The following is a 21,125-nucleotide window of genomic DNA, read 5'->3' as shown; positions in this document are numbered from 1 at the left end:
TCAGAGTGAATCTGATCTGTGATTAAAAACTGCGATACTGTTCAAACTGTGAGTTTTGTGAGCTGTTTCACATGTGTGTGTGTGAATGAGTGTTTGTGTGCACCTCTCCACAGCTGGCCGCAGGGCCTTCTCTCTCTCCAGCATCTCCAGGATGAGTTTGCCCCACTCTTCCTCCAGGTCATTGGGATGGAGACCCTGAGGAAGCTTAATACGACCGAACTCTATCCACACCTGGACACACAGACACACACACGCGCACACACACACTGAGTAAATATTGAACATCAGGCTTCAGTGGAGGTGCACACACTGTGAAACACCAACAAACTCCATTAATATCCTCCAGATATAACATCAGAGTTATATCTATGAGCAGTAAGTCACATCACAGACAAACTCTGGTAACATCAGCTGAGAGAGTATAAAGGAGGAACTATTATCAACTATCATGTGTTTGTGGTCGATGAAACAATCCACCACATTGATAACAGCAAAACTTTGGAAATGACTTTGCTTCAAGAGACAAATTTATGATTCAACTTGCACAAACACACCGATAACAAAAATCTCTGTCTCTCATTGAGATACTCCTAATCCCCCTGAGCTCAATCCCATGATGCACCCTGGGCTCTGCACATGGTGCCAAATGTTGGTCACCTTTTCCTCCATCTCGACACTCTGTTCTTTTTCCCCTCATTCATGTTTTTCTCTGTTCATTCTCACCTCCAGCAGTTTGTAGAGGTGTTCGATGTGACCTTTCTCGATCTCCTTGGCGGGGATCTCCGTCTCTTTGAAATGGACGTATTCGTTGTAAAGTGCCTGAGGGAGGAGAAAACAGAAGTTACTGATGAGCGCTTTTGGGTCAATATTAGCACAGGTTCTGTTTAAGGTCAAATACAACGTCAATACCTGTTATTATCAGAGGTAAAAGCTTTGTAATCACGGTCTCTCTCCCTGGGTGGTCATTAGCCAGTTTCTCAACTGGCATCTCAAGCTGCGCATTTGACTGCTTCATTTTCCCTCCTTCCTCCTTTTTTTGTCTTTAGCCAGGATGTCAGCCATTATTCCCTCACAGCTGCATCCTCTCTCACATTATTGTTCTCTTCGTTTTTCAACACCTCTCCTCTGCAAATTAATTCTTTTTAATCTGAATTCTTCACTCCATCTCGGTCACCTTACACCTCTGTCTGCTGTTGCCAGTTTTATTAAACCCTCTCACTCCCTTCCCTCCCTCTGTCCCTTTTGTTTGTTCTCTCGAGATTTTACAGAAATTGCTTGTCAGCTCCCTTTCTTCCTGGCTGCATGTTGGTGGGACTAAAGAGAAAAGGCTGAGAAAATATACAGCAGGGATTTCATTCCCAGCACAACCAAATGCATCTGCAAATAAGTATTAATGTTCCTTTGAGGGAATTCAGATTACAACACACAAGATAATAAATCTACATCTTTATGTCACAAATTTATGCAAGGCTTGGTGGCAAATTTTTGCCATTTTGAGGGTCGGCAAAAATGAATATCCATACTGTCCCATTCCTTGTGCTTCTGTGAACAGAAACTCTACAATCAATTTAACAGAGAAGCAACAAGAAACTGCACGTGTGGGATGAAAAAATAAAGGACTGAAAAAAAATCCATATTAAACTGATTTTGGGTGTTTACCTTGAGTTCCACAGGGTTTTGTGGGAAGTTCTTGTTGGCCATGAGGGCCATATGCTGGCGGCTCCACTGGAGCAGAGAGGTGAACCTGGACTGATACTCTGACCAGCGCTGGTCAACCTCCTGATGACAGAGGAGAAAAGAGAAGGGGATGAAGGAGAAGGGAGGAGATGAAGGGAGAATAAGAGGTGGGATCAGTGATTTCTTGGTGGGAAATCATACATTACAAATTCACAGACAACCTTAAATACAATTTACAGATAGGCTTCATTTTCCAAAAAGTAATTTATATTAAATGACTACAGTGCTGTTTAATTGCATCATTATTTGAAAGTTCCAGATCATTACTCAAGAGCTTGCAGACTTGAGTAGCAAACAAAATGGAATTACACATTTCTGCTGAAAAAACAAAGATAAAGACACTCACATTAAAAATATTTTAAAACAGGAAATGAAGCAAATTATAGACTTTGAACTAGAAGAGAAAGAGGTAACATCCATCTATAATGAGGCTGAACTTATAAATGGCTGCACAGTAAACGTGGTGTAAATGGGTGGAGCAGAATGTGACGTACGTTTGCAGCGATGCCCTCTCCTCCCTCAGGGATTTTGGGGAAGGCATCATAGATGGAGGAGACGTAGGTGATGACTGACTTCTCATCTGGAGATGGAACATCAACGTCTGAAGAGGAAGAGAAAGAATGAAAATTACAGAAAGAAGACTGAAAAACTCCAGAAAACATAGAGAAGGATTTCTGTTTCACATCATGATTTAAAAAATAATCATGACACTAGAATTATAAAGTTTCCAAATCATCTTTTGCTCTGACTAAATCAAATTTATTGGATAAATTGTCAAACTCTGGCCACTAGCAGATAGGTGCAGCCATAAAATATTAAGATATTAAAAAACAGACAGGCTCTGCACTTTGTGTGTTACAACCAAATCCTTTTTCACAACATAAAATAAAGGGAGCACCAGTTTCACTACTCACTACTCAAAGTAAGAGAATCACTGGCTGTAAAAATGCTAAACCTACAACAACAATTCAGCATTCAAACCACTAGAAAATAAATCATCCAGTTATTTGTGTTTGGCCAGTTTGAGCCAGTTGTTTGTTGGATGAAGCATCAAAGGCTTTGTTGCAACAGAGGGAACATAAATCAGTGCTTAAGGCCTGAATGGTAATATCGGTCAAGCATTCAACAATAACCCACACTTCCAACCGAAACACTAGGCTCAGAGGACTCAACATCCGCCAAAATGTCACTTTCGCTGAAATAACTGCTCCATGGTGACTAGATTTTAAGGTGTTTGTGTGAGGAAAAAAGGCCAAATATAGGGCCATAAAGAGAGTATCTGCAAGATCGGCAGAATATAGGGAGGACAGGACTTAAGGCTGTAAACATAACAGTATTTACTTGTCAGTCATTAGGGCAGGCTGCCATGTTCTAATGTTGGCATACTTCCAAAATAAATACTGGAAACAAACAAGGAAAAACATGAGCAGCATGAATAATATGTACTTGCTGACTTTTTCCACTGTTTACACTTTTCATTAAAAATCCCTGGACACAAGCTAATTAGACAAAGCTCAGTGACTTAAATGTTAAGTGTAACCTGGCGATGTTCAGAAAATCAGCCTCAGTTTTGCCCTGAACAGGCAGGGAGTCAGTAAGTCAGTATATTCAGTCTCACCCTCAGCGTCCAGCAGTCTGGTCACCCCTAACGACTCAGCGATCTCGAAGGCCTGCTCAAGGTTCTCCCGGTTACTCTGTCGCGACACCATCTCCATGTCGATCAGGTCTGGCCTGGAAATTATACACAGAGAGGACGTGTTAGTGAACTCTGAAGTGTGTGTGTGTGTGTGTCTGTTTATCCTGCCTCTAATATGGTGTATCTGTTTAGGAGCCTGTTAAACATGAGTATTTCTGGTTTCATGGAGTGTTAAACTGACTACAAGTAGGACTGGGCGATATGGACAAAAATATTATGATGATAAAAAGTCAATACTGCTAATTATCACGATAAATTGTAAAATCATTATGTCTCTAAAGTTTACAGGGTGAGTCTGTTGGTCATGAGTGAAAGTTGAAGAAAGCAGACAGTAAATTGGTTTTAACCAATAAATGTCTAGAGTGGAATTTTGGATTTTACTTTACAGCACTTCAAGTAATAGCAAAGCACAAACATTTTTTTAAATTGGTCAAAGTTTTCTTAACAAATGTTAGTCACAAGGGATCAAAGGAACCTGTGTTTGTACTTGTGTTTCATGTGAAAAAATGATCAAATGCATAACCTCATGTGACTAACAACTAAATATAGTATGATACAGAGATGGCTGAATCTCAAAAAGTACATGGCGTTATATAAATAGATACATTAATATTTTAAATAATAATCCTTTGCCCCATTGGACTCAAAACAACTTAAATTTTAATATGTTGTGTTTGTTCAAGTACAAATCTGATATTTAGCATGTGAAATGAAAAAAAACCCATCAATTTTGTTTATCAGTGAAGGAATGATAAATACATAAAATCAAAAAATTTGATTTTGTCATGTGCAGCCACATGTCTTGACAGTTTTCAAAGCAAATTTTGTGTTTCTACCTCCAACAGAAAACGGGCTGAGAGGCTTTTCCTTAACATAATAAATATAGTCATGAGTCATCAATGAGTTACACTATTGTTTAATTACTGTCAAATGACAAACACTTGCCAAAAAGCAGAACATTTAGTACGTTGTGTGTGGAACAGATTTGATATGGTGCCTGTCTTAGCTGGCACATGTCTTTGACACAGTTTGCAGAACTCCTGAAAACTACTGAAAATGAGTGATGTTTCTTGTTGACAATGGCTTTGTCCTATTTTGAGCTGGTCACAGGCACTGTGTTTTAGGCGCATGTCAATGCTGAAATGACCTTTTTCTAAAGGTATTAAATTGTCCTGAATCAATATTTTGTTGAAGCACCTTGACGTAAATTAGGTATGCCTTGTTAAATATGTCGTCCTGTTAAAAGGGTAGGCCTTATAAGTTGTAGCTTCAGCCTAGACCTTTTTTCAGACTGCAGAAGTGTTGAAGTACTCAAACTATTGTCGAACTACTTTATTGTGATGTTTCTGACTGCATTATTTAAGTATCTACCATATTTGTAAGAGTATTTATGTAAAGTATTGAGTTGTATATTTATGCATCATGAACTAATTTCTATTTGCAGACCTAAAATAAAATGTTTCAGTTCAATGTGCATTTAAGCATTTTCTCCATTCAAAGCAGGTCAACTCAGTCTCATGTCTCAGTGTCATTGAGAAGAGGTTAAATGCTTATTGATGAGACACATTTAAATTGTTAATCAACTGGTATCTACTGTGAAAAATATCCAGTCTGGATTCAGACTTTGTTATTAACAAACTCCTAAAAAAAGTGACATTACAGTATGTTTCTGTCCATCCTCTAACCTGTATCTGTGCAGCAGAGCGTTGAACATGCGTCCGTCGCTCCAGGACGAGGTGAAGTTGACACAGTGGAGGCCGGGGTAGCCTTCTGTCGCCTGCTTGCTCCATAATAACAGCTTCTCTTTGGCAGTGAGATCGCTCGACTCGCCACTCACATAGATTTCTGAAATCTGGAGGGAACAGAGAAACAAAGAAAAGTTTAATATAAGGATTCACCATCTCTGGTACACAGTGATGTGATCAGAAACACAAAATCCTGTAACAGTAATTCTCTGCTGAGGTGGTGTTATCATATGTACTGCAAAAAAATGAGTCCATAATCCTGTGCAATTTTGCAGAATCCATTAAAGTACATTCACATGAAAAAGTTACAGGAATTCAGCTTATTCTTTCAAGATCTTGCTGCATTTATTATTATGTTCTATCTTGAGGCATCTCCACACCAGTCTCATCAAAGCCGTACACATTAGACAAAATGAGCTTTGCTCTCACATAATCTCCCCATTACAGAACCACAGGCAGCCACAATGAGTCGGCAGAAACAACCGACTGCTTTGGCTATGCAATACAAACTCATTGGAGAGGTTTAAGCCGCTTTGATTCAAGCTGTCGGCTTCTTTCAACCCCGTCATTCATCCTCCTGATAATCAATAACCCATGTGAGCGTGTGAGAGAATGCGTATCTGAATGAGTCTGATGCATTTCTATAATAATGTAGCTGTTTTTTTTTCCAATTTCCTCATTCTGTCATCTACAGTCTAGCCTGCTCATTAGCTCGTGTCCCCCCACCTACCCCCAACATTTTGCCTCCTCTCCTTCATCTCCTTCTGCCTTGTGCCTCCCCCTCCTCAACCTCGATCTGTCTCTTCAGTTTTTCCTGTTCTTTCATCTGTTCTGCATCGGATGCTGATCAATCTGCTCAGCTGTCTCATCCCTTGTCTCTTCAGTCCTCCTCAAATCGTTTACCCTTTGTTTTCCACTGATGCTGCATTCAATACAAGAGGATTTAGTCAGATACGGAAAATCTATATGTAAAAGGCAGGGCTGCAACTAATAATTACTTTGACTATTAATCTGCCAGAAAATGATAAAATGTGTTGATCACTGTTTCCAAAAGCCCAAGGGACATCTTCAAATGTCTTGAACTGTCCACAATCCCAAGATATTCAGTTTATTGTCATAAACGACTAAAAAAAACCAGAAAATATTCACATCTGAGAAGCTGAAATCTGAGGATTTGGACAGTTTTTTCTTTTAAAAAAATGACTCAAAACAATGACAAAAAATCTAATCTAAAATCTCAAATCATAAATGACAAAGAAAAGCAGCAAATCTTTATATTTAAGATGCTAAAACCAACCAACCAACCAAAGTTAGACATTTTGCTTGAAATATGACTGAGATGATTAATCGATTATCAAAACAGTTGGCAACTACTTATATACTAAAAATTGTTGCAGCTCTACTAAAATGCACTATTTTCTCAGCCACAGACTTCGAAAGAACCAAAAATATTGATTTGACGTTGTCAACCAGTTTTTAAGGGTAGAATTTGCATTTTGGTGGATGCCCTCATACACAGCTCCTGAGAGGACATACAGTACATGTTTGCTAAAGTCCTCAAGTGAAGCTCCCATGGAGACTGACAGCTACTCCATCTATGTGTTCTGCCCACTGAGCTGCACAACCACGTCAACCATTTTCCCTCAGCGTCCTCCTTCCTCTCAGTTTGCTCTCTTTAGGTCCAACAGTCCATGGGGACAAAGGCAGCGTGATGTATATGCAGTAACTGTCAATGCTTGGCTGGCTGATATTGTCATCAGTATTCTTCTGTCATCGTGCCTTCCCTCAATCATTGTCCAACATTCCTCCCTCTCTCGCTGTCTTTCTGTCTCTGTCTCTCTCCCTGCTGCTAATATAGAGCAGTATGAAAGTCCAGTGTGTGCCAGGAGACTGCAGCAACAGCCAGAAAGACACAGAGGGGGAGGGAGAGGAGAGAGAAGGGAAAAAAGATGAAAAGAGTTGCAAGGCCAGAAACAGAGAAGGGCTGACTTAAGTAGCATACCGCATTTGAGAAAATTCAAAGAAAAGGCATAATTTTACACATACATACAGAAGTAGAGCTAAAAAACTTTCAACCTTCAAATATCAACTGCTTTTACCCATACATCCATACGTCTGTGTCTCATTGAGTATACTTAAAGAACAGACAGAATGTGGATTCCACTGTGTGTTTTCCTGCAGAGCTCCGTCTCTCTGTATGCATCTACAACCTCCTTTGCAGAGAAATACAGAGCATCTAATCCTCCATCAGAATATTGATACAGCACTGTGCGTGTGAGGGTTGCATCTGCACAGGGAGCCTTCACTCCCACTGCAACAGCATCTCACCCACCACTTATTGTTGTGCATGTCTGTCATTCAATTATTCATGATATGCATATATGACAGAGTTTTTAGGTGATTTAAAGACAGCCTCAAGGAGCTGTCTTGGAGGTACTCGGCTTTCGACAGCAAAAAAAAAAACAGTGATAAAATATTCTGAGCTCAAGGTTCAGCAGCTTTTTCATGAGCTTCTCACTGCTCTCTTCAAAGACTGAAGCTTATTTAGTGAATGGAGCTTTTTATCACATGACCAAAGTGCAGAACTCCTGTCAGTTCCATTTGCTCAAAAGGGCAATGGGATATAGTCAAAGAACCCTGAAAAGGCTACTGAACCTTGAGTTTAGAATATTTTATCATATGTTTCTGCAGCCAAGAATGAACCTCTGTGTGCTCCCTTTATAAATGCAGAGGTTGACCATTTCAACAGAACTGTAAACTTTGTAAATTATAATGCTGTTAAGACACACTGACAAACTGTTAGAACTGTTAGAAAAACATATTGTTTGGTAAGTTAACCACCACTGTCTTGTTGTAAACACATCTGACTAGTCTCACACACAAGTTTATCTGTTTTGTGTAGCTAACAACTTGTGTAGTCATTACAGAATGTCAGTTTAACATCAGCTGCTTTACTAAATTAACCTCCTGGATATTCAGTGAGCAAATGCAGCCCAAAACCAAATGTTTAATAACCGAACTGACTCCTCTGAAGCGCTAACTTGTAGCTTCGGTGCTAATGACCAAACAGTCCCCTGTCATAGCAACCCTCTCTACATGTAATCAACTCTACCTAATGAGATTGTTTACTTTCACTTAAGTTATTAGTTAAATGACTCACAACAGATGTCCTTCTTGTCTCTGCTGGGCATCTGTGATGGGTCTAGCTGTGGAGACTAAAAGAAACGTGGCACATCTAGCCTGATTTTAGAATTAATTGTGAATTTATTTCACTCCATTTCCAGAGAATCAGGCTCCCTAAGCTTAGTGGAAAGGGTAGACCTGAAGGTCTAAACCCAGACAATGGCACAACTTGACTTCCTAAATTACTTAATATGTGCCCAAACTGCATTCTCGGTCAAAGGTATGACCCACTGGAATTCCCTACCTATCAGTTTAAAGCAGATTCTGCTGGTTAAAACTTGGTCAGAACTGTAATCATGAAACTAACTAGAGAGTCTATTATTTGTATTCTTGAGTTCCTGATGTTTTGTGGTTTTGTTTGCTTTACTTGTTCGTTTGTATATTTCCTTGTGTGTTGTCATAAATTGTTGTTGTTTGCGTTCTCAATTACTATTTGGACTGATTTAAGATTTTACACTGCAACAAGTAATTTTAACAATTGCTTGTAATATCAACGCCCATCAGATGACTGGTATTGGAAATTAGCTTCAGCTCTAAACATGTGTAAAGTACACTGGACGCTGCATAAGGAATTGTCAATGTTTCTCTCTACTTGTCCCTTACAAATAAACTAATAAACTAAACTAAAAAAGACCAAGGTAAATATTCCCATGCATTAAGACTAAACACTATTATCTCTGCTGCTAGGTGTTAACCTATAGCCTATGTACTGCATACAGTATATCCACGTGTGATGTCTAAGTATAGATGTGTATGTGCATGTCTGACTCAGCCATGTGAGTATTACTGCAGATAAAAATACTAGTAAGCAAACAAAAACACACAGAAATGTGTTTGAGATTAGAGCAGGTGGTAGCAGCATTCAGCGCAACCATGATTCAGTCACAAACATCCATGATCCACTAACAGCCCCCTGGGGCTCTGGACCAGCCCTCTTTTAGAAACATGGCCTCTTTGAAGTTTGTGGAGAGAGGAGGGAGAGCGAGGGATGGATGGAGGAGATAACAACGATGGGAGAATGGAGGTGGACAGGAAGAGAGGATAAAAGCTGGTTTTAGTACTGCTGTAAAAACATGGTTTCAAGTCCTTAAATAAAAAAGATGGATGGGTGGATAAGGGATAGGTAGACAGATGATAGATGGATAGCTGGATATCTTCAGACACAGAAGGACGTCTCTATGGATAAATCTGTGGGGTGATTTTAATGTGTGGTAGGAATCCCCTCGAGGCTCGACGAAGCAGCCATCTCAGTGATGAATGCGCATTTCAAATCCCTTTTTATGCAGAGATGGGCGTCACACAAACCCACAAACAAAGGACAGCTGCACTTTAGACTGAACACAGAAGCATCGTGGCACGTCCACACACCCTTCTCATGACAGAGGACACAGACAAGACCAGAGTATTGATCATTACTGACCATTTAAAAATCTTCTCTAGCAGGGAACTCTGGGGATCCACGGATCAGAGTGTATGTGTTTCTCATGACTCAGCAACTGTGCATCAAGTGAGACATGCAGCTCTAAACACAAGCTGACATGACGTCAGCTGCTGTGCTGCACAGCTATATTGTACTGCCTTTATAACATGCAGGAGGACTGAACGAACTGTGGCAGCCGTCGTGAATTCATCCGCTGTATCACTGCAGTGGCTGCAGCAGCCTTTTCATTTTCAAGGTGAAGGAGGGCTGAACAGCTGTAAGCTAGCACAGAAACGCTCTCTCCAAAGACTCCTGCAAGTGTAACCCAAAGCATTTACTGCAACACAAATATGCACACATACTGTGTGAAGGAACATCAGGCTGGACGAATAAGCTCAGGTCCACACAGACGTGTGTACATATGCTTTGCAACACGCTGTGGTCAAGATCCTCCAGTCATGATAAACTGAGTCATGCCCCATAATTTGTGGGTGAATTACATCATTGGCATGTGAAGCCTCTGTCATCTCTGATGTAATGCTGATGTATTCTTCTCTGGGTAATTATTGCAAATTAATATATAGAGGAAGAACAAAGAAACCCCTACACTTACATATTTCACCACATATCAACAGTAAGTCATGGAGTACTGCACCGTTTCTTAATAAAAAGGGTTCAGGGATAGACTTTTCTTTGAGACCTAATAAAGTAAAGCTCTGGCAGGTAGGCTTAAGCCTGTTGCGATAATTAAGTTATCGACTTAACATGCAATATATGGACATGACCTGTTTGACTGTTTGGGTTGTGTGCTTTTATTTTATTTGTGTTATTTATTTAGGACATTTTAATTTTTTTCGCATTCCATTTCCATTGCACTTTGAAAGGGTGCACTTACATTATTATGCTATTATACTGTCATATCAGTGGCATAAAATGATCTTAAAATGACGATAATATTGTTTATCGCAATTATTTCTGGGACCCTATATCATCCAACAAAGCAGGTATTGTGACAGGTCCAGGGGTTGTAACTTTAATACTTTTTTACTACCTGCCAAAATGTGTTGGTAACATTATTAATCAAATACAAAAAGCTGACATTGACTTTTTTCAGATATTTCCTAATTGAAGCCAAATATTTTTTGTGTATTATGCTGCAGAACATTTCACATCTGAAAAGTCTGGGTTGTTGTGGCTGATTGTCAAAAAAAAGTTTTGTAGGAAAATATGTGCTTCTATTCATTAAGTATTGAAACAAAACTCATATCAGCACTCGTATTTAAAACTATAACAATATCCAGCCATACAGGCAAGCAGCTTGTAACTAAGCAGCAGACTATGTAGAAAAAGCTGAAAACTGACAAGTAAAATGTAATGTAAAATGACTACATTGTAAATCACCAACAAACTGAACTCACCCTTCTATTTTTCCCACAAGTAACCTTAACCTTTTTCAACCAAAACCACCAGAGCTCCACAGACAAAGACAGATGCACATAATTATATTGTGTACTATTGAATTGGTGGGAAATAACAAGTTTCAGTTTGGAGCAAGAGGGCACCCTGTCATTTGAAGCAATGACCCTTCTCTCACACATAGACAAACACCCGGCCGGTCTGTCTCTCACACCCTGACAGACGTCAGGAGTGAGTGGGTATGTGTGGTGTGAGGAAAATAACAAGAAATGGAAGGGAGGGAGGGGAGAAGGATACTGAGAAGGAAGGATGGAAAGACAGTCTGTGCTGTGTTGATTAGACTCTGGGGGAAAGAATGAAGAGAAGCATGGTGCCTTTAAAAAGCTGATAACACACAGACACACAAATACACACATATAACCATTCATGACCACAGACATGGTGCACAAATTACAACAAAGACACCCTTCAAAAATCTATAGTAATAAACCAAGAATTGTGAATGCCTCTCTGCAGTACTAAAGACCACTGGCATGAAAAATGGGGTGCAGAGACCTCCATGTTTACAGGTTGCACATCAAAATATATTTATTAATTATATTTTAAGTCTTTAATGTTTAGTTTTATGACCAAGAACCCAAATGGATAGTAGATAAGAATAACTTGTCATTTCATTGCAATGCTCATCACAATATTCTCATTAAAAAGCGTTCCTCTACTCCAAAATCACATTTCCTTAGGAGCAGAAGAATCAGGGCAGGGGAGTATTAACACTGCAGATGCTGTGTAACTTCTATTAGTACCAATTCAGTCTACCAGGTAGAATGCACTGTAGTTTTTTCCTCATCAACCATGTGATTGGTTGAAGAGTAGTTAGAATTTTAGCCCATATTTTCTTTGGTTGACTTGAACTAATTATTAAAACTTTTTTTTCCAAGAAAGAGATAAATATAAAGGTCAAAGAGTATTGGCTAATGGAACTGATGTGTGGATGACAGCGCAGAGGTAGAGGTAAGTAGAGGCAAACCTGTGGCAGGTATTTTCCAGTCGCCTGTTGCTGCAGTGACAAGGGACTCTCCATCATGGAGTCCAGTCTCTCCGAGGAGCTACTGGTCAGCCCTCCCCAGTCTGTCTGACTGGGAGTGGTGCCTGCTGTTTCTGGAGAGGTCAGTGGCAGGTCGCTGGCGTAGCCCGACTCCAAAAGAGAAGACTGCTCGTGTGCACGAACTGGAGTGTCCAGGCTAAATCCCTTTAAAGCCATAGTGTCCTGAATCCGCATTTGGTTTGTGGACATGGGGACATCCCCTGGAGAAATTTTGGCTCTACTTTTGTCCTCCTCAGACAGCTGGACTTTGAAAATCTTTCCTGTGACAGGAGACAGGGCAGGGGGTTCTTTGTACACATCTACCTCACTGTCACTTTCTCCCCTCCACACTGGAGAGCCAAAATCACTGGGGTACACTGTCCTCACCACGCAGAGTTTACCATCCACCTCACGGATATGAACCACACCTTTGTGCTCCCTCCCCGATGGTGTCCGGACCACTCCTGATGTCCCTTCTGGTCCTCCTTTATCACCCTCATCCCCCTTTTCCTCTCTCTCTACCCTCCCTCTGTCTTTTTTCTCCTTCTTTTGTCGGAGTATCCAAGGTTTTTCTAGGACCCCTTGTACTTTCTCTCTAACACGACAGACCCTCCCTCCACCTGGAGTGGTACTGCCCAAGGCTGGGGCTGTGTTGACTGGGGTTGTGGTTGTAGTTTGGCTTGGGATGCTGGAGACATCTACGATGGCACTAACAGTGTCTTCCTCTCCTGGAAGGCAGAAAACTCCTCTCCAGGCTGGACTAGGCTTGGGGGACACTTCAAGTATTTTGCTGCCCAAAAGGGCCCCTACGTTGGCACTGACAGAGCCAGGAGAAAGGGTATTGCTGTGCAGATTAGTTTTGGAATGAATCAACTGGGTATCAGGCACTGTTATGAGAGTCGTGGCTCTGTTGCTAAAATCTGAGTCTGCTGTTTCTATAACTGAGGCCTTTTCCTCATCCTCTTCATCCTCTTCTTCTCTTTCATCAGGCTCATGGCTTCTTTGTCGCTCAAAGTCCTCCTGCTCCAATTCTCCTTTCCTGTTCTTCTTGCCCTTGTGCTTACGTCTGAAACGTAGACGCTTCTTTGGTGAAAGTGGGGGTGCTCCACCGAGTTCCCCCTCATGAGGAGGCCTGACACAACCCATGGAGTTCCCCATGTTTCTGATGTTGGCAGGAACAGTGTATAAAATCACAGAAAATCCAGACACTTAATCCATCAGAAAGGCCAAATTAATGTTCATTTAGGCTGGAACATTTATTCCAGTTATTTGGGAACAAAATCTCATCCTTAACAAAAGACACACTAGAGAGGAAACCTTCAGATAGACTGGCAAATGAAAGACAGTTCCCTCATTAATCTGACACCTGTGAGTAATGTGAAGTTAGGAAGAGGTTTAGCTCTGTTTTCCGTGGCACCATCTTAAATACAACCCGGTGAATTAGAAGATGGATGGTATGAGCTGTCACCAAAGGAGAGAGAGGGAGGGTTTCCTCAGGCAGTTGGTGGTTCAGTCACGGTGCAGGCAGCTGCAGGCTGATGTATTATAGTTCCTCCTTGTCCTTCACCTCACCTGACTTGGATTCAGGCAGTGCATTGGCCAGCCCTGCTCTCTCTAAGGGCCCAATTGTTAACCAGTATTTGTATATGTGCAGGCAGCCGGCTGCTTTACTTGGTCTGTTTTCCTGATCCCAGAAGACTTGTGGTCGCAGTCAAGGACACAAGGACACAGTAATGCCAGCAGAGTCACACAAGGGAGGAAAATAAATTCAGTTAGGGTCAGGAGTCTGATTTATCACTGGGCTTTTGGCAGATGAAGTGTTACCTGGTGTAAGGCAATGTGTCAGGCAGAATGAAGAGTGTGGGAGAGAGAAATATGTAGTGCAGTCCGGTGCTATTCAGCCCATTAGTGAAGCTCCGGCTGCTTCACACACACTGCATGAGTCTGTGTGACATGAGGATGAAGTGTGAAAGTCTGAATGTGTCTGTGTATGCAGGATATCTGGGAGTGCTGGAATCAGTAGAAGTCTTATCTCACTTCTTTATTCAATGCCATTATTCCTTCAAAGATGACGTGAGTGTAAGAAAAACAACACTGTACACTGTCTGCTGCAATTCCATTCAGATGCCTCCGTCCACCCTCGATAAACCACAAACAAAATGACGTTGAAATCTGTTGTCGTTTCCAGGTGACAGTGTAATCCAAGAGCTCTATCTACACTCAGATCTAGCATCTATCTGAGGTCATGAATTAATGATGCCTCTCTCCTACTGTGGTAATGTTATTGCAGTGCAAGAGGAGAGAGGTAAGATCAGTCAGCCACACAACCGAGATTGGTAGGAATCCTATCTGTCACAGTAGTCGTAGTGGAAGTAGTATTAACTGTGATACTGTCGATATCCCCTGTAGTAACGGCGGGCTTGGTGTCTCATTCTGCCGAGGCAGCACGGTATCCAGATTGGTTGTAGGTGAGAGATAGTGTGCAGTCAGCCAATGCTGCCACAGATTGCTGGGAGATTCAGCCAATACTCTGACAGCTTGTTAAATACTCAATCAGAGCATCGGCTTCCCGCCTCGATGCTTCTCCTCGTCATCCTCCCACGACTCATCCTGCTCATTGAGCTGGTGTCTCATGTGATGTGTCAGTCCTTCCAGTTTGTGTGTAGTCCTCCTCTTGAGGGACTGTTGTTGTCAATATGGTGGAATCCAAAATCACTGGCGTTAATTTCTCCCATTGACAAGATCGGCAGGAAAGCTCACAGTCTTTTCACTGATCATGTGGGGCAGTTAGATACCTGTAGAATCAAATGGTTGTAGTCCAGAAACCCCCAAAATGCAGGTGTGTGCTTCAGTAAGGTGCTGGTCTAAATCTAGAGGCAGCTGAATGCAGACAGACTCCACCTTGAGCTCCCCAGACAGCTTAACATCACATGCCTCTCCCCTGGATACCAGTCTAAAGATTTCCCCCACCTTGATGTCAGATTCCCCAAGGACCAGAGTTGGCTGGAAATTGTGTTGCATTACAGTCCAATCATAAACCTCCCGTGTCCTGCTGTCAGTCTGCCAGTTACTCAGGCAAGCTTCCCCTTCATCAGGTGGTGCAGTGCGACGATGCAACAGCCTGACAAAAATCCACAGTTTGCAGGAGGTGTGTGGGGGGGGGTGGGTATTTAGACCATGTCTTACTTATGCTGAGACAAAAAAAAAACAACAGGCTGGAGGGAAAAAAAGGCACTGGCTCTGTTTCTCCTCTCTTGTGCCTTTTTGTCTCTTAATAACTCTTCACGTCTACTAGATCTAATTAGGAAGAGACATCTGGGGTAGGAGCCGGAACTGGACTCTGAGGCAGAAGACGAGGAATAGACTGGTCCTCTGTCGACTTAGCTAACATCTTGTCATGATCCAGTTCTAGTAGCAGACCTACTTCAGGTACAGATGTGTATCTGGAACAGAGCCAAGGGGATTCAGTGCCCAGTGAAGGGCAATCCCGAACTCCACGTAGTACAGCAGCAGAGGTTAGGACGAGAGGGTCTGCACTCCAAGTCCCCTTAAATAACAAAGACAAGCAGGGAGCAAAAAACAGGAACACAGGGCGTCTCCAGCTCCGTCAGACAAGCATGGCTGAATTGATCCGATTGATACGGTGGAGGCTGGAGAAACAGCAAGTGTGTGGCTGTCCAGGAGAAAGCATGGGTGTGTGATTGAGCCGGCAAGGTTGGGCGGTCCCCTGGTCAGCTGTTTGAGTCCTTCTGCATACGTGTCCACGAGAGTGTCTTCTCCTGCTGTGCGTTTGTGGTTTGAGGCCTGCTGATCGGGAGAAGCCGGGAGCTCCAGTGACAGCAGGCAGCTTGCACTCGTCTCTCTCTCGGCTGGCTTCACTCCTCTGCTTTATCCCTCGCTTGCAGACGCCGGCAGAGGGAGAGAAAAGCTTTTATCTCCCGGCTGCTGCAGCTTCACACTCTCTTCTGCTCGATCTCTCACTCTCACAATCCACCCCTCCCTCCTTGGCTCTCCTCCTCCTATCCGCTTCCTCGTTACTCCTGCCTCTCTCTCTCTCTAGCTCTTTCTCTTGGCTGTTAGTGAGCAGTTTTCTGCCACAAACACACATATGCACACACACACTTGACCCAAAAGCTTCCTGAATGACAGGCTGCAACAAGGATGGACAAAAAACAGCAAGCAGGAGAGAAATCTAAATCAGACTGTTGCGTCTCTGCAACATTCATGAGAAACGAGTGAGCACTTCAATCTGTTTTGCTCTCACTCTCTTTCCATCTATTCCCCTCAATCTTCAATCTGTCTGTCAAGCTACAGGTTATGAATGGCTCTGTGGTGAAAAGGAGAGGAGAAGGAAGAGGGAGGGACTGAGGAGAGAGATTTAAGGGAATTAAGAGAAAGTTGAAAAGGACAGAGGGAAACCAGGAGGGGAAGATGGAGGCTGTGAAAGGATCAAGAGCTGAGGCAGCTGTGTACAGCACACACAGCAAACATAGCAGCATAAGGTTGGGAAACATACTATGAGTCAATAGAAATGATTATTCCTCTACGGGTTATAAAGAGATAGCTGAGCTTTCATTTGGAGCTCTACTGATATATTCGTCAACTAATATTATTGGCCCAATATTGGTCTATCACAGCTATGTTGATATCAGTATATAGTATCAGTTGTCCGATAGGCGCCTTCATAACTTTGTCACAAGTAAAATATCTTTGTCACAAGTGTTCACAACTTTTGAGGGATTATGGCAAAAATGTCTGTTTAAGTATATATTATATTTTGAATGTGTTATCCACTGTATAAAAAATATTGGTCAATATAATCAATATCAGAATTTTTATACTAACTTTTAAAAAAAAATTATATTATACCCAATAACGGTATCAGCACTGACCCCCAAAAAAATCAAGTATTGATTGGGCTCTGCTTATACTTAACATCACTCGCTGTGTGAGTTAATTGCAGGCAGTGTTGAAATCAACGGGCAGGACTGTTAAATGGCAACATGGAATTTTCAGGATTTCTGCATCAATGTGATGAGGTTCCTGGATTTTATAGCCATTTAATCCACTGGATTAGCCCAAAATAGTCCCTTTCAATCTGATTTGTAAAATCTATAAATGATTAGTGCTGAATATTAACAGATAGATTAAATGTTGATATTGTTTATGTCAAGCAAAAATGTCAAACATTTTCCAGTTCCAGCTACTTATGCGTGACCATTTTTTCTTTGCCTTCCACAGTTATAAATTGAATCATTGGTTTTGTGACTCTTAATCAGATAAATAAAATAATCCCTGGATAGAAAAATTTATCCATCCAAACTGTAATGTAGCATTCTGATTTTGCTAAAAAGACACAACATGTATTTAACTCCCCTCCTACAACTTTGAAGACATTTAAAGGCCTGTTGCCACGTACAGTCTTAAAGCCTCTATAGGCCTCCACCCACCATCAGTGCACATAAATTGGATAACACAGCTCATACACACTTGTGATCCTGTATGGTGCAACATGACAGTAACAATGCAGGAGAAGAAAAACCAGCATCTACTGGCACCAAGAATGCAGATGTATGAACTTACTTTGCATATACAGTGAGTGCCTAATGTATGGCGAATGTTTTCACAGAGACAGATATGGATGGAGACCACTAACAGGCGGTGCTCTCAAGTGGTGAAAGCAATGGTAATCCATCTTCTCTCATTAACCAAAAGCATAAGAGACCAACACACACAAACACACATGGAAAAGCCATGAACCAATAGGAGAACAGCACTAATCAAGTCCCCAAGGCTTTCATCCCTTCACTGTGGCTACATGGCATCATGAGCTCTCGTAATCAGTTTGCAACCTTCATCTGAACCCAGCGTCAGCTTTTCACAGGATACAACCACTGCATGTTGGACTTTCAGAGGCTCTTTTGATTTAGTGGCTTTTTGTCGATAATATGCACTGAAGCATAGTGATTGATCTTGAGATTTTAATTATCATAATTCAGGCCCCATCTGCTCCCAGAGTGTCTTTATGTTCTTACATCCAAAAGCTGTTCTGAAAAGCAAATTTGAAAAATCTAAGTTAAGCCACACAACTCTGACCACTGCAAAAAAAAAAAAAAAAAAATTAATCACCATGATGAAAAGCCCACTTCACTACAACACTGTATGTAGATATTTCTGGCTCTGCAAGCACTTGAGAGCAGCACTGCTGTATCCGAGTAATAAACAGCTGACAAGATATTATCCCATGCTCTTCAAAGTATTGCTGCCCCCAACTAACATGACAGAATATGCATAAGAATGATAATGAACTCCAAGACCTCAAATTAATTTATATCACTAAACAAGATTAAATATGTGATGATAGATGACTGAAAATAAAGGCATTCAAGCTAGTCTGTGTTGCTTGGAAACTCATGACTAACTGTTACCATGTTATGTTGAAATGACAAACAAATGCTAAGTAAACAAATAAGGTTTGTGTTAAAGATGTTTTTTCAAAATAACCTAAGATAAACATGTTTCATGTTTTTCATAAGGGCTGTCTTTGTTTCTGCTTCTAACAGTGTGCTTGATGGTAGTATTAAGTACAGAACATCAACTTTTGTGGGCAGTGCTGCACATAGCAGCTCAAAGATTTGAAAATGACATCAGTATATCTAAAAGAGGGGAGTCAGGTACTAACAGGTTAATTTACAAGCTATCTGAGCACGGGGGCCTTGATTAAAAACCTACACATTCTTGGCACATTTGCTAAAGGGCATTTATCTGCTTCAAATGGGCATCTGCACTAGTCTACATGAAGTCGGTTTTAACTGACACTGATTGTGACCAAATGATGAAATACAGGAGTAAATCACTACTAAGGAACAGGACTTATAAAGTGACGGAACCTGCTTTGAAGCATGTCAGACAAACAGTGATGAATTTGTTCACCAGCTCAGAAATTAATTCACTAGGACTTATTGGTGCCGTACAGCTAGAGTATCCAATCACAGGCAGACACAGTGTAGCAGGAGGAGGGCCTACAGACAGGGAAGTCTCCAGCTGGGTCAAACATAATACTGAGCTAACTGGTGCCACCTAGTGGTTTGACTGAGTAACTACAGCCATGTTGAAATAAAGAATAGTTGAACAAATATTTATAAGTTGTAAGATTAATCAGTTTCTAGTTGGTGAAAACATTTTTTACTGTTAACAATCACAGCTGCGGCAGTCTTTGACATTCACACTACCTGGTGTATAGTTCTGATTCCCAATGATGATGAAAATGTAAAGGTATTGATGATATTTATCAAAACATTTTAAAATGTGTGAACTGTGAACCTTGAAGAAGATGCCAGAGAGCTTTTTACATGCTTTGACAAGCAACATTAAAGTGAAAGCTTTTGTCCCCATCTTGCAGAAAAGATTAATGTTTCACTTTGTATTTTTCAGTCTCCTCATATTTATGAGGTGACTGACAGATATTTGCAGGAGACACATGGAGAGGATGTTATTAAATTGACTTCAGCAGGACTGCTGAGGAGGCAGGTTGTCTGTGCCAGCTGACAGAGTGAAGTGAGACACCTCATCTGTCACTTGATGTGCCAGTGAAATAATGACTAACACAACAGTTATAACCCAAATGCAAAATGATAGCTCACTGAGTGAGTTCCTATAATTAGCTGATGCGCTGAGTCACTCATTTGCACATACGTGTCCTGGTCACAAAGACCTGGAGGCTTGTTTCCAGAAATGACTTCTTCATCATTATGATCATCAGACCAAAGCAGCCGGTGGGACTAATGTGGAAATTATAGATTTTTCTACCGATTTGGGTCACATATCTTAGTAATAGTGAATATTTGTGTCATGTTGAGTGAAATACAGCAACTAAAATGGTAGTGGCTTTAGGATGAACTGCCTACAGCTTTTTTTTTCTGTAATAAACTATATAACTGTGAGCTGTGACTGGACATGTGGTGTTCCATATACATACAAACATGTTCTCTTACTATTATGCTAATATTATTTAGAGTCATTCTGTAACAATATTTCAATATGTATTGCACTAAATATTGCACTAAAGCCTTGTCTTTTCAAAGACTTTCAGTATTAAATGTAAATAAAAAGTAACTGAAAATGTATTTTTTGTCACTGTCAAACAGGAGAGTGTCTGTGAGGTGGATGTTCCCTTGTATCTATTTGAAAACAACAGAAACAAATCCAGATATAGTTCATCCTACTATAATTATTATTATCCATTTGTATTTAGGCCCAGACAATTAAATGAAAGAGTGGTATGCATTGGCAATAGACACTTCATCAATAGCAACAAGAAAATTGTTAAGTAAAAATTGCAATAGTTTCACTTCAATGCATTAAATGCAAACCACCATTAAAGCACATAATGAATACTCCCTGGCTCATAAACAACCTATCATCCCTTGAGATTGGAGCATGCTACAAATAACACGCATAAATGAAGTTTTTAAATTCAAAATAAAGTGGTTATATTCCATTTTTCTCCTGGTTTTGATTAAAATAGGTCATTAAAAATCTATATTATCAATAATTATTGACATTGACTGAATAAAACATTTTATTGTGATAACATTTTCAGCTATATCACACAGCCCTATTTTGTATTTGTATGTTGTATCATACTTTTGCAGTATAATTATGATTCAACATGAGAGCACCGGGAGATAGAAGGGATGACAATGAGCATATAGATCATATGTGGCACGTGTTGCTGATCCACTGCCATACACTGACAGTAATAATCATCTAACCACAGCCCTCTGCTGGGACACAGAGCTCAGTGTGACTTCTCACTGCAGCTCTAATATAAAACTGTCGTCA

General features: G+C 40.9%; 1 protein-coding gene across 1 annotated transcript in view; it reads right to left on the bottom strand.

Moving 5' to 3' along the window:
* macf1a (microtubule actin crosslinking factor 1a) overlaps window positions 1–21,125 on the bottom strand; it is a 261,734-nt gene that overhangs the window by 122,541 nt on the left and 118,068 nt on the right. The window contains exons 6-11 of the mRNA XM_084739932.1: window positions 5,119–5,285; window positions 3,356–3,468; window positions 2,232–2,338; window positions 1,660–1,779; window positions 724–819; window positions 104–231 (exon numbers count right to left, since the gene is read on the bottom strand). Coding sequence (XP_084596058.1) covers window positions 104–231; window positions 724–819; window positions 1,660–1,779; window positions 2,232–2,338; window positions 3,356–3,468; window positions 5,119–5,285 — 731 coding nt within the window. The remainder of the gene's footprint in view (window positions 1–103; window positions 232–723; window positions 820–1,659; window positions 1,780–2,231; window positions 2,339–3,355; window positions 3,469–5,118; window positions 5,286–21,125) is intronic.

This window comes from Lutjanus erythropterus, chromosome 16 (assembly GCF_056507025.1).
Source record: "Lutjanus erythropterus isolate fLutEry1 chromosome 16, fLutEry1.hap2, whole genome shotgun sequence".
Taxonomy (NCBI): domain Eukaryota; kingdom Metazoa; phylum Chordata; class Actinopteri; order Lutjaniformes; family Lutjanidae; genus Lutjanus; species Lutjanus erythropterus.
Note: the sequence above shows the minus strand (reverse complement) of the source record. Positions and strands in the feature narration are given on the sequence as shown.